This window comes from Rutidosis leptorrhynchoides, chromosome 10, assembly GCF_046630445.1.
Source record: "Rutidosis leptorrhynchoides isolate AG116_Rl617_1_P2 chromosome 10, CSIRO_AGI_Rlap_v1, whole genome shotgun sequence".
Taxonomy (NCBI): domain Eukaryota; kingdom Viridiplantae; phylum Streptophyta; class Magnoliopsida; order Asterales; family Asteraceae; genus Rutidosis; species Rutidosis leptorrhynchoides.
This window is the reverse complement of record NC_092342.1, coordinates 258,042,748-258,056,967: the sequence shown is the minus strand read 5'-3', so window position 1 is coordinate 258,056,967 and position 14,220 is coordinate 258,042,748. Positions and strand designations below refer to the sequence as shown.

General features: G+C 33.7%; 2 protein-coding genes across 3 annotated transcripts; one reads left to right on the top strand and one right to left on the bottom strand.

Annotated features, from left to right (window-relative positions):
* Positions 1-4,387: 4,387 nt before the first annotated feature.
* Positions 4,388-5,947, bottom strand: LOC139872239 (large ribosomal subunit protein uL5). Its single transcript, XM_071860081.1, has 5 exons — positions 5,863-5,947; positions 5,660-5,767; positions 5,499-5,541; positions 5,172-5,367; positions 4,388-4,722 (listed from the first exon to the last, which is right to left on the bottom strand). Exons 1-5 carry the CDS (start codon positions 5,863-5,865, stop codon positions 4,524-4,526), a joined length of 549 nt encoding a protein of 182 aa, XP_071716182.1. The 5' UTR covers positions 5,866-5,947; the 3' UTR covers positions 4,388-4,523.
* Positions 5,948-8,742: 2,795 nt separating this feature from the next.
* Positions 8,743-13,638, top strand: LOC139871613 (protein LAZ1-like). Of its 2 annotated transcripts, XM_071859329.1 has the most exons (8): positions 8,743-9,123; positions 9,234-9,290; positions 10,153-10,261; positions 10,520-10,704; positions 10,827-10,915; positions 11,042-11,303; positions 12,174-12,425; positions 12,834-13,638. In XM_071859329.1, exons 1-8 carry the CDS (start codon positions 8,962-8,964, stop codon positions 13,167-13,169), a joined length of 1,452 nt encoding a protein of 483 aa, XP_071715430.1. In that variant the 5' UTR covers positions 8,743-8,961; the 3' UTR covers positions 13,170-13,638. The 2 variants fall into 2 exon arrangements, with proteins under 2 accessions (XP_071715430.1, XP_071715431.1); XM_071859330.1 differs by lacking the exon at positions 12,834-13,638 and having other exon boundaries at positions 12,169-12,370.
* Positions 13,639-14,220: the final 582 nt, after the last annotated feature.

Sequence of the window (14,220 nt, the reverse complement as noted above, 5' to 3'; positions counted from 1 at the left end):
AGAAAATTCTTCTAAAAATTCTGAAGAATCTTGCTACAGATGTTGTAGAATGGGCCACTGGGCTAATACTTGCCGAACATCTAAACATCTTGTTAAGATGTATCAGGATTCGCTGAAAGATAAAGAAAAGGAAGTAAACTTTGTGGATAACGTCGATCCAACAGTCACTGAGAAACCATCTGATTTATATGAAGATTTCTTGAATGTTTAAGTTGTGTGTCTTTCGAAAAATAAACGATTTAATATCGTCTGTCTTTGTCATTATGTTTGCTAAATGTTTCAGTACTATCTATTTGCATGTAAAATATTGTGTAATATTAATGTACTCACTATTTATTTCTTATATATGAAGTTCAATATGAATTTTGCTGGAATACAACATCAATCAAGTGGTGGAGATCTCTGTATAGCAGACAGTGGAACTACACATACTATACTTAAATTCGAGAAATATTTTATTGATCTAAAACCAACGGAAGGAACTATACATACAATATCAGGACCTGCTAACTTGATAAAAGGGATAGGAAAGGCAAATTTCATACTACCAAATGGTACAAAATTTTTAATAAATGATGCCTTATTTTCTCCCAAGTCAAGCAGAAATTTATTGAGTTTCTCCGACATATACCTTAACGGGTATGATTATCAGTCAGTGACAACAAAAAATGAGAAATATTTAAGTATCACTGACAAGAGTCATGTGGTTGAAAAACTGCCAAGACTTAGTTCTGGATTACATTATACACATATAAATGTACCAGAAATACATATGGTAGTTAACGAAAAATATATTGATCCTGGTGTATTCAGTTTATGGCATAACAGATTAGGCCATCCAGGATCAACAACGACGAAAAGGATTATTGAATGTACTCATGGACATCCACTAAAGGATAGAAAAATCCATCATGATACAATGGTTCCATGTACATCTTGCTCTCTTGGAAAATTGATAACTAGACCCTCACCACTTAAGGTTGAGAAAGAATCACCAATGTTTCTTGAAAGAATTCAAGGTGATATATGTGGACCAATTCATCCACCATGTGGACCATTTAGATATTTCATGGTTCTAATAGACGCATCTAGCAGATGGTCTCATGTTTGTCTGTTATCAAGCCGTAATGTGGCATTTGCAAAATTTCTTGCCCAAATTATTAAATTGAGAGCTCATTTTCCTGATTACACCATTAAAAGGGTGAGACTTGATAATGCTGGTGAATTTACATCTCAAGCATTTAATGACTATTGCATGTCTATAGGAATTGTTGTTGAACATTCTGTTGCTCATGTGCATACACAAAATGGTTTAGCCGAGTCATTGATTAAACGTTTACAGTTAATTGCTAGACCATTGATAATGAGAACAAAACTCCCTGTATCTATATGGGGTCATGCAATTTTACATGCTGCTGCATTGATTCGCATCAGACCAAGTGCAAGTCATAAATATTCCCCCCTACAACTTGCTTTTGGTCAAGAGCCAAATATTTCCCATCTTAGAACATTTGGTTGTGCAGTGTATGTTCCAATTGCGACACCACAACGTACAAAAATGGGTCCTCAAAGGAGGTTGGGAATATATGTTGGATATGAAACATCTTCAATATTAAGTTATATTGAACCTATGACAGGTGACGTTTTTACAGCACGTTTTGCTGATTGTCATTTTAATGAAACATTGTTCCCTAGATTAGGGGGAGAAATGAAAAATAAAGAAAATGATGTTTCATGGTGTGAACCTCAATTAAAGTATCTTGATCCTCGCACAAAAGAATGCGAGACAGAAGTTCAAAAGATAATGCATATACAAGAACTTGCAAATCAATTGCCTGATGCATTTACAGATACAAAAACGGTGACAAAATCATATATACCAGCAGTAAATACTCCAGCTCGAATTGAAATTCCAAAAGCTGGCAATAACGTCACTCATGAATCTTTGCCACGTCAGAAACGTGGAAGACCAATTGGTTCAAAGGATAAAAATCATCGAAAAAGAAAATCAGCTGATAATGAAGTAAAAGAAAGTGTTCAAGAAGAACCACAAATCAGTACTCCTACTGCAGAGGAGACTGATGATTTCAATACAGAAATTGCAATCAATTATGCATATTCAAAAATATTATAGAACCGAAATGAAATGAAAAATCTTGATGAGAAATTTTCATTTAATGTTGCATATGACATCATGAATAATGATGATGATCCAGAACCAACATCTATGGTTGAATGTCAAAATAGACATGATTGGGCTCAATGGAAAGAAGCAATACGAGCTGAATTAGAATCACTCAATAAAAGAAAAGTTTTCGGATCCATCATTCTCACTCCTAAAGATGTGAAACCTGTAGGATACAGATGGATTTTTGTCCGAAAAAGAAATGAGAAAAATGAAGTTACAAGGTATAAAGCTAGACTTGTAGCTCAAGGTTTTTCTCAAAGACCGGGAATTGATTATGAAGAAACTTATTCCCCTGTTATGGATGCAATTACTTTTAGGTACTTAATCAGCCTGGCAGTTTCTAAAAATTTAGAAATGCATCTCATGGATGTTGTGACTGCTTACCTATATGGATCACTTGATAGTGATATATATATGAAGATACCTGAAGGATTTAAGGTACCAGAAGCATCAAATGCAAAACCCAAAGAAATGTATTCGATTAAATTACAAAGATCTTTATATGGGTTAAAACAATCGGGACGTATGTGGTATAACCGATTAAGTGATTACTTGATAAGCAAAGGGTATACAAATAACCTTACTTGCCCTTGTGTTTTCATTAAGAAAACAACATCCGGATATGTGATCATAGCTGTTTATGTTGATGATCTTAACATCATAGGTACAAATAAAGAGATCTATGAAGCCATTCAACTTCTAAAGAAAGAATTTGAAATGAAAGATCTCGGAAAAACCAAGTATTGCCTTGGTTTACAAATTGAGCATATGCCTAATGGTTTACTTGTACATCAAACAACATATACTGAAAAGATTTTGAAACGTTTCAATATGGACCAGGCAAAACCATTAAGTACTCCTATGGTTGTTAGATCACTCAATGTTGAAACTGATCCATTTCGTCCATGTGAAGATCATGAAGATATTCTTGGACCAGAAGTACCTTATCTTAGTGCAATTGGAGCTCTTATGTATCTTACAAATTGTACAAGACCTGACATTTCTTTTGCAGTTAATTTGTTGGCAAGGTTCAGCTCTGCTCCTACCAAAAGACACTGGAATGGGATCAAACACATATTTCGATACCTTCGAGGAACTACTGATTTAGGATTATTTTATTCTAACGAATCAAAACAAGATTTGGTTGGTTATGCTGATGCAGGTTATTTATCCGATCCACATAAAGCTAAATCTCAAACTGGATATGTATTCCTAAATGGAGGTACTGCAATATCATGGCGTTCTCAAAAACAAACACTTGTTGCTACATCATCAAATCATGCCGAAGTGATTGCATTACATGAAGCTACTCGGGAATGTTTTTGGTTGAGATCAATGACACAAATCATTACTGATTCTTGTGGACTAGAACGCGATAAAAGTCCAACAATTATCTATGAAGATAATGCAGCTTGCATAGCACAGATGAAAGAAGGGTATATCAAAAGTGACCAAACCAAACACATACCTCCTAGATTCTTCTCATACACTCAAAATCTCATTAAGGACAACGAGATTGAAATGAGATATGTTCAATCCAGCAAAAACTCTGCTGATCTTTTCACGAAAGCACTTCCAACTGCTATTTTCAGAACACACGTTCATAACATTGGCATGAGACATGTTCAAAAGATGTAACAACCGAAGCGATGTCTACTTGAGGGGGAGTCAACTCCATGCTGCACTCTTTTTCCCTTAGCTAAAGTTTTTTCCACTGGGTTTTCTTTAGCAAGGTTTTTAACGAGGCAGTAACTTACAGTTGATCTTCAACAAACAAAATTGCTATCCAAGGGGGAGTGTTATAATATATAAATATATATATATAAATGGATAGTCAATTATTGATACACAAAAGTAATATTATTGTATTACCTAAACTTGTGATATTTTTGCTATAAATAGCCATGAATGCAAGCATTAAACTTGCACCATTTTCTCACACTTACAAAGTGTTTCTTTCTTTCTCTCCATTATCATCTTTATTCTTACACTTCATTATTAGTATTCTTAATCAAGAATCAAATCACTAAAGGTAGTTATAAGCCTACTGAATTATAACATCAAGAATCAAACCACTAAAGGTAGTTATAAGCCTACTGAATTATAACAAGTTCATTATTAATAGTGACTTTAATGATAACTTATAATGGGTATGATTGGATGATTGGATTCATGAACACTGGAAAACACAAATCTTGATGCATCAAAACAGAAGTTTCATTAGAACATTAAAGATAATAGAACTAGAAATTTAAAGGGTCCAAAACACACAAACAGATGTAAATCAAGTTTCTTCAAAACTGAACTCCATAATAATTTTACAAAAGATAAGCTTCTAATTTCCAATTTGTTGTGATTTGTTGAGAATGACACCCTCATATTTCACTTGAAACCATTTCATTGCATCCTCCTTGGTTACTCTGTGTTGGATACCAACACGAGACTTGCACCTTCTACGACGCCCAACACGGTAACCAGGACGTTCTAGAACAACAAAGAAATCCATACCATAAATACCTGTAGAGGGATCATATCTGCAACAAAAAAGGTTATTAGAAATAAAACGTGCCAGAAATTTACAAACCCTACAACATATGTCGAACCTAAAAGTCCAAGCATTTACACCCTTTTCATTATATGTCAATCCAATAACATTCATAACCAAAAGTAAAATCGTAAAAGAAAGAATAATGTCTAACATGTTAAAAAGTCGCAAGTAGCATAATCAAATACATATACAACCTTAAAATGCTTTGTTCATTTATATGATGGATTACTATAATAAAATTTAATCCATTAGACCCCAGTTAACCATCACCAAACTCTATAGTGACTACAACCAAAAGATTAACTTCAACGTACATAATCAACATAAACTACATATCAATAACATATCAAACTAATAAGGTCAGTTCATGATAGCTGCAAAATAATTGCACAAAAGACATTAGCAATAACAAAATTAAAAGGAGCAGCAACTTACTTGATACCAAGATCAATGTGCTCCTGAATACCAAATCCAAAGCATCCAGTATCACTAAAGTTACGCCTCAACAGCTCATATTCCTTCACCTTCAAACCACTTTCCAAAAGCTGCATAGCTTTATCTCCTCTAACAGTTACATAACAGGCAATTTTCTCATTACGCCTGATACCAAACGACCTCACAGTGTACCTTGCTTTATTTTACCAACACAACACATATAAAAATATTAGATATTACTAAATGATACTAGCCTACTGCCTAACTATATGTAAAAACCAGATAATTACATATAAACAGTGAATAAATAAATTAGCAATTTCTTACCCTTAGAGAAGACAGGAGATTGGCCACTAAGTTGTTCTAAGACCTAAACATTTTAATCATCAAACATTTAAAAACTCAGCCTGAATGAATTAAAAAATAATACGAGTAATAAAATGTATAAATTAGGGTTTTGAAAAAAGTAAATTAAAAAAGATAAGGACCTTGGCTGCACGAGTAAGACGATCGCCACTTTCACCAACAGAGATGTTAAGAACAAGCTTCTGGACTTTGATTTCTCTCATTGGATTCGCTTGTTTCCTTTCTGATGCCTACATTTTATTTAACAAAATATAAACACGATTAACAAGGGTCGGATTAAATCAGTTATCTATTCATTAAAGTGTGAGAGTAAAACAGAGATTACCATTGTTGATTTTGGGATGAGGAGGATGAAAGCAGAAGCGGTTGGAGTGAAATGTGCAGCTGCTAGGGTTTACTTTCATTCAGATGTAAAGGAAAATATATACCTACCCCGCTACCCGTACAGGCCCATAATGAAACTCAAGCCCATCATTTTTTCCATCTTTTCCCCATCGGTTGGCCCAATCCTAACGGCCCCATAACGGCATACCATAATTAATGTCCGTACATTCCCTTCAGCAGATTTTTCCCCGATCGAGCCCGAGTGATCTAACTTGCTATGCGAGCTGACTGATCTCGAGTTGACAACTTGCTTTATAAGGTGCTCGTAGCCGTGCATAGTGAACCTTCGTAGTTGAAAAGAGTTTTTTTTAGTTCAATGAAAAACTGAAAAAGAGATTATCCTTGGCACGAGGCGTTGTTTATTGTCTTTGAAATTGTTGTTCATTTTTCTTTTTGTGTAAGCATTCAATGGGTTGTCGTTTATGTTTCATAGTTCAAATTTCCGATAATTAGTTTTCTTCAAGAGGTGTGAAACGTGGAGTTTAAATATCTCAATAGCTAACTGTTTTTCAATGTTGTTAAAGATTTGTTTCAGTTTGTTAGTTCAATATGTGGGTCGAGTAAATTGTAAATTCTACTCAACAAATGGTAATGTCGAAGTGCCACATTTTAAGATTGTATGAGTCAGAATAACCCCGCCTGAAAAATCAAGTTACTCGAAATTTTTACTATTACTCTATTGCTAGGGAGCTTTTTTTATTTTTTCTTCTGAATTTGTCTCTGTTTTCATTCGTCTTTTAGTCTGAATGGGTGTCTGATTTTATTATTCTTAGAAACAGACTAATTTTTAAATTAAATAATATATTATAACAATTTTACTTACTGAATTAACAGTTGTACATAAACATAAACAAAAGAAAAAATTACGCCGTTGGTACCTGTAGTTTGTAGCCTTTTTCATCACAACACCTAAAGTTTAAAATTTGCGTCGATTGTACCTAAATTTTGTGTGGTTTTCATGGATAGTACCCACAACAAACGTCCGTCAACATTTAACAGTTACCGCCTCACATGTGCCACACATGTGAGGGTATATTCGTCCGTCTAAATTAAACAGTCATCAAGTCCAATTTTATTTCAGAAAAAATGTGTCCTATGTGTGTCCTAATATGTTCATAAAAAGCATCTAAAACAGTCTTCATCTTCATCGAATAACAGTCCAACATTCAACAATTCATCACTTAATCTTCAAATTAAATGATAAGACCTTGTCTTAAATCATTAATTGATAACATACGAACATGATTCATTCACAAACAGAAGCAGATTTTGCTATTTTTAACTTCAGATCACGAAGAACAAGAAGAATATTCACGAAGAACATGGATATGTGATTTTGAGATTTGATGCGTTTGAGCTATTGATTTCTACACGAAAGATGTTTCAAATCTATTTCCCAACACTCGTTCGATCGAAATCACTGCCTAAAACATGATCAGATTCTCGAATTTGATCAAAGAAATTTCGGTTGACTTATTCCCCATAACCTTTGACTTCGAAATTCGAGCTCGATTCTTCGAATTAGAATCTAAAAATTTGCAGAAACGATCGCTAGATGATAGTTAACAACTCTACATTTTGACTTTTCTCGATTTCGTTCCAAATCGAACTGGAGACCATAACACATTCACTTTTCGGTTAATAATGAACTCGATCTGAAACTTGTATATTTCGAATCTGAAACTGAAATTTGATGATCAAGGAATGTTCAATTGATGTTAAGGATTACAGATCTGAATCTAACTTGTGTTTATAGCTTCTAGACGATGATAGCACAAATCGGTGTATATGAACGGTTATGAAAATGAGGATGAATGAGTGAATTGTGATGTAATGAATTTGTCAAAATCTTTATATGTATAGTTTCACATATATTCCTGTTTTTTTATAAGCAAAATGTGATGATGTGGGTTTATGGTTTCAGTAACAAAATGATGGAAGAAAATGAAGGTTTAAGGACTGTAGAACGTTTAAGAGGTAGACTGAAAGTTGAAAGAGCATTTTCCAAATCTGCTAATAATGAATCTGAACAGAAAAGGTTGTATTTTTTCGATCTTTTTATGTTACAAATTAAAACCGATATTTTGTTTTCTTACATTTTGAGGTATTTGTGTGTTTTTACTTGAATCTTGATTTGGATTATATAAATCTTGAAATTTGTAGGTGATTAAGCTTGAGAAACAGTTAAGCTTCACGTGTTTCATCATCTTGTATATCTAAACATCAAATGGAGTTGGAAAAGGCCCAATTTAAACATCAATTAGCTACATTATTTATTTTTAATATATTTATTTATAAATTTAAACGGACGAATATACCCTCACATGTGTGGCACATGTGAAGGGTTAACTGTTAAAAGTTCACGGCAGTTAGTCAGGGGTACCAAACATGCAAGTAACACAATGTTTAGGTACCAACGACGCAAATTTTAAACTTTGGATGTTGTGATGAAATTGATTACAAACCACAGGTACCAACGGCTTAATTTTTTCTAAACAAAATAAATAATAATCCACAAACAAAATAAGTAATAATTCATTCGAAAGGCAACTAGTGCAGACCTAATTGGAAATTCACTCCATCTAGCACTCGTGTCACAATCTGTGTGTCAGTAACTCTTTCACATTTTTGGATTGGGATTCTCACATATACTTTTTTATCCTCACACCAATTGAGTATTATTAAAAGAGTAAAAGGTTAAAATAGGTGTATGAAGATTAAAAAAGTGTGTGTGGGAATTATACTTAATTTTCTAATATGTATATATATTTTTTTAACAATTCCAGTTTTCCATATTTTTTTTAATTCGATCCTTACTAAAATGACTTGCAAGTCATTGAATTCCACTGGTTAAAAAAATACCAAAATCTTGAGCTTCGTCCAGCAAAAATCACGATCTTCTCTGAATTCATTCAGTACCTCTCAATATCCCCGCCCAATCTATTACACTCCGAAATCCAACCATTTGTTTTAGGGTTTCGCTTTTAATCATACCTTTTTATCTGATATTGTTGTTGTATTCAGAATCTGCTGATGAGTGATGAACAAGTTTCAATCTGAAGATTTAATTAATTTGTTTCTATCTCTAAATTCATCTACACCTACATGGCCATATTTAGTTGCTGGTGTTTTTGTCTTCATCAGTTTGACCCTATCAATTTACTTGTTGTTCGAGCATCTCTCAGCTTACAAGAATCCAGAGGTATATAGATACATTTAGTTAGGGTTTTAAATATGTATGATCGGATAATTCATATTGTATAATTGTTTAGAAATTGATGAATTTAATTGTTATTGTTATTTGGTTAATAGGAACAGAAGTTTCTGTTTGGAATTATACTCATGGCACCTTGTTATGCTGTTGAATCAGTAAGCAATACTCTTTTTTTACTTAATGAAATTTGTGCTTTATAGTCTGTTGATATTTGTTTGTAAATCTTACATACCAGTTTCTGTAACTATTGAAATTAGTTCAATGTTTAATAATTAGGATGTTAGTCGCGTAGTAATGTTTTCTCATAGTGATGCATAAGCAGTGGCGGTACTTAGCCTAACCCACAGGGGTATCCACCCCACCTGGATTTAACGAAAAAAAAATGTACACTAAAAAAAAAAAAAAATTACCCGAAAAATAAGGTTTTTTTTAGTGTTTACCCCTGCTGACTTTGAAAAATTTATTAAATTTTTACACTCGCCCCATCTGTATCCGGGTTAAAGTTCCGCCACTGTGCATAAGGCAAATAGCTCTAACTAGAACAATTATCACACAATCGGTGGCCCTTCCTACAATGTAGAAAAATCCTTAAAATTGATAGTCATCCAATGCACAACCTTAGCTAAAAACTTATGAATTTATGAAGGTGCCATTCTATAACCAAGTATTTGAGTCTGTCTTGTAAGTTGTAACCTTTTATTATTCGGAACATATAAGTTAGTATTATGCTCTTCCAATTAGATTTGCTATAACTATCTTCAATTATACATGGATTTAACCTTAAAAGAATAGGGTATGTTTCATTAAGCAGTTAATAAATTGAAATTAGAAAAGATTAGAATAAAAATATAATATTTACGTACACAATACAAAAGAAATCAGTATGTTAAATTTCAATCACCTTGTTGGATTTCATCACAGAAATTGGTCTCCATTTTTTAATATAAAATCTGTTATTTTATTTTAACTCTGCAGTCATGTGCTGTACAAACTGTAACCACAATTTTATTTTTGCAGTTCGTATCACTGTTAAATCCATCAATTAGTGTTGATATCGGTATTTTACGAGATTGTTATGAAGCATTTGCAATGTATTGCTTTGGGAGATATCTTGTCGCATGCCTCGGTATGTTTCCTCTAACTTCCATAAACAAACTAGTAACCTCGACATTAACTATCCTTAATGTGTTACATTCTATTTTATCAAGGAGCTGGGAGCTCATATTTGGTTAGCATTTATCCACCGAATTATATGAAAAGTTCTTACCACCATAATAATTTCATTTTCACATTGACATTTGTTATTTTTAAGTATAAATAGCTTCTTTTGCAACTAATTTTATTTTTTTCATTGGTGGTGATAATTTTTCTTTTCTTTTGTAAGGGGGTGAAGACAGGACAATCGAGTTTCTAGAGAGAGAAGGACGTGCAGGACCAAAAACTCCTCTACTAGAACAAAGTCATGAAAATGGAACCTTGAAGCATATATTTCCATTTAATCTCTTTTTAAAACCATGGCGATTGGGTCAGAGGGTTTATTTAATCATCAAAATAGGAATTGTACAGTATGTAAGTTTCCTCATGAAGATGCTCACTAGAGATATAAACCAAATATTTTTGTTGTTCTTACCTAGAGCTGTTCACCAAATTTTGATTCCATTGTTGATGATTAACACATTCACTTTTTACAGATGATTATAAAGGCTGTTACTGCTGCTCTAGCAGTAATTCTTGAAGCCTTTGATGTTTATTGTGAAGGAGACTTTAAACTCGGGTGCGGGTAAGATATCATTTATTTATTTATTATTACTGTTATTACTGTTATGATTATTTTTGTTTTATGTCGTTGGTAAAAGTAAGGAATTATCATTAACTTTTTTTTTTTTTAACATGATTGAATGTGTAGGTACCCTTACGTGGCTGTTGTTTTAAATTTCAGTCAGACATGGGCTCTATATTGCTTAGTTATGTTTTACGAAATTACAGCTGATGAGTTGGCTCATATTCACCCACTGGCTAAGTTTTTAACATTTAAGTCAATTGTATTTCTGACCTGGTGGCAAGGTGTGGCTATCGCACTTCTTTATTCTTTTGGATTAGTCAGAAATCCTATAGCTCAGACGTTGCAGTTTAAATCAAGTATCCAGGATTTCATTATTTGCATTGAGGTGATTTACGTTAATCGGACCTTCTTTATGCTCTATTTGATTTAGCATTGATATGCCATAGGTGGCATAGGCCCATAGTAGTACTTGTTGGTCTTTCGATATGATCTAATGCACTTCATATGCTCTCTTAATTGATGTTTAAAGTCCAATCAAGCATGTGATCTGAGATGAGGAAATAATACTCTGATGGTTTCTACCTCTAAATTATAAGATTTCTATATGTATCTTAACTTTTAGATAATTATTTGCTTTTATAATAAGGTTAGTATATTACTTTTCCTTTTTAGATAAACTTAATTCGGTACTCGATAGTTTCTAAAGTTTGTTTAATATTTCTATAATATAATATACAAGTTTTACTCATCAACCATCCCAAGATAGCCTTTTGGTGAGGTCTGCAGTTCAAATCTCATTAGTAGCATATCTTGATGTGGCCAGGGAAAGGGTCGGAAACGGTCGGAAACAGTCAAGGGCCGCGTACAACTAAGTAAAATCACTCGTCCTCCCCGGGTAGCTTGAAGGCCTGAACAGAGAAAACTTTATCCGTTTACCAATTTACAAGTTGTAACCATCAATTAGAACATAATATATATTCTTTCTTGGTTTTTTAAACGTGTTACATAGTGTATATGTCTATGTAATTTAATATAGATAGTAAATAGTAAAATCCAAAACCGAAGAATAGGATAATGCTATTTGAAGAAACTATTATGTGAATACCTATATCACAAATTCCCTCTACCCTTGGTAATTGAAATGTGGTGAGTCCTTTGTTCTTTGGCAGATTTGTTTATATAGTCAAACCATGGTAGTTGCACCTGGCAATGATTAGGGTCAAGTTTAACAGGTTTTCATATTAATCCAGAACAGATGGGCATTGCTTCGGTGGTTCACATATACGTGTTTCCGTCAAAACCATACGAGCTAATGGGAGACCTTTTCCGGGGAAATGTTTCAGTTCTTGGAGACTATGCATCTACAGACTGTCCTGTAGACCCTGAGGAGATCAGGGAAAGTGAGCGCCCTACAAAGTTACGTCTTCCCCAACCTGATGATGATGTTAGAACTAAAACTGCCATTAGAGAAAGCGTTCGTGATGTTTTTGTTGGTGGTGGTGAATACGTAAGTATTCTTTCTTTATCTTTTACTGATTTTATATATTTAAATGAAAGGATTTTGCTAATGACAGCCCTAAGGGTTGTCGTTAACATGCTTTAAAGGCTTGTTCAATTTAATAACTGCTACTATAAATCATTCTGCAACTGTTTTGTACAACAAGATAAAGCGTGTTAACGACAACCCTTAGGGCTGTCATTAGCAAAAAAAAGTTATATGAATTGTTCATGGCCAATGGAAGTTGTTACTAGTACTAAATATACCCTTTGATATGAGTTTAGAGGACTTGTTATGACAATAATGAAAAACTAATATGATCAGTTATTTTATTCTTTCTTTTATTATAGCCAAAAGCTGTGATTTTAAATCAATTTTTACAAAAACTACTGTTCAATTTTTTACTTGTATCTACAGATTGTTAATGATTTAAAGTTCACCATGAACCGAGCTGTAGAACCTGTAGAAAAAGGGTTCACAAGATTTAACCAAAAGCTGCACAAGATCTCAGAAACCATAAATAAGAGAACCAAAGATGATAGTTGCATCGACACTACACCGACAAAGAGAGAAATACGTGGTATCGATGACCCCCTTCTAAACGGAAGCTTTAGCGACAGTTCAACCACCAAGAAAAAAAGACACCGTAAGAAATCGGGATATACAAGTGCAGAAAGTGGCGGTGAAAGCAGCAACGAGCAAGTGTACGGTGGGTATCAGGTTCGTGGACGTAGATGGGTTACAAAAGATTAGGTCGCTAAAGAAAGAAATTTGGGTTTATATCTAACTCCGAAGCGTGGAGACAGTAAACTAAAGGGAGATGATATTTCCACTCAATTCAATTTTGATAGATCCACTAAATTTTTACCCAGTTTCCCAAAATACCCTTCATATTTTCCCCACCTTATTTTACACATATAAGGGTATTTTGGGTAATGATGTTAAATAAAATATGGTGGATCTATCAATATCACATCCGGCATCCCTATATGAAACTCTCCGTGTTGTACTTCGTGTATTTGATGTGATGGTAAGTAGCTGTTTGATGATAATGTTTATAGGAAGGGCTTGTCAGTTCATAATTACCTGTTGTGTGGTGTTATGAGCAAAGCATGCATGGCTGCTGAATAACTTAACTATGCTTATTGTATAAAGAGTTAAAACATTCGGTTGGTTATCTGCCCTATATGTCGATATTGAATTACATTGAACATTTTTTTTCTTCGAGTTTTGGTAATTTTTGCCGAAAAAAAAAAAATTACATTGAACATTAGAGATGCTTTTCTTGTAAACAAATTAATTTGCGGAGTTACCAGTTTCCTGCTGCACTAACATGGATATAAATAAATATAAAGTGGAGGTCGCAAAATTAGTTGGATGTGTAACAAGTCAAAATGAGGTATGTAATCGTGGGTTTGTACTTGTAATAGGGTCCTATCTCCACTTGACTCGTTAATTTGGCAAGCGTTGGAGTGGACATTTAATATGGCGAAATCGTAACCAAAAAGTGTTTTCAGATTCGTGTTGGAATGCTCCGAAGGCGTTAATGGAAATACAACTCATTTCGTTTGATTGGATCTCTAACCGTCTCAAGAATAGAAAGATTTATTGGCTCAAGTTGTTGAATGATCCATGGTCTTGTTTTGTTTAGCTTCGTTTGCAGCTAGGCTTCAAGTTGCCATCTCTGCAACTGTACTTATGTTATTTTCCTACCGATCCCAGCTAGTTTGTTTGCAAGAGTTCTGTTTTGCTGTCGTTTTGTTAACTATCGAGTTCATACCATGTTGCAACTTTCGAGTCACAG

Coding starts and splice junctions, on each gene's coding strand:
- LOC139872239 (XM_071860081.1), bottom strand. Junction 5,542..5,659: donor GTCTTACTCGTGCAGCCAAG/GTCCTTATCTTT, acceptor TAAAATGTTTAG/GTCTTAGAACAACTTAGTGG. Junction 4,723..5,171: donor CACATTGATCTTGGTATCAA/GTAAGTTGCTGC, acceptor TTTTTGTTGCAG/ATATGATCCCTCTACAGGTA.
- LOC139871613 (XM_071859329.1), top strand. CDS start 8,962: ATGAACAAGTTTCAATCTGAAGATTTAATTAATTTGTTTCTATCTCTA. Junction 9,291..10,152: donor CTTGTTATGCTGTTGAATCA/GTAAGCAATACT, acceptor TTATTTTTGCAG/TTCGTATCACTGTTAAATCC. Junction 10,916..11,041: donor GACTTTAAACTCGGGTGCGG/GTAAGATATCAT, acceptor TTGAATGTGTAG/GTACCCTTACGTGGCTGTTG.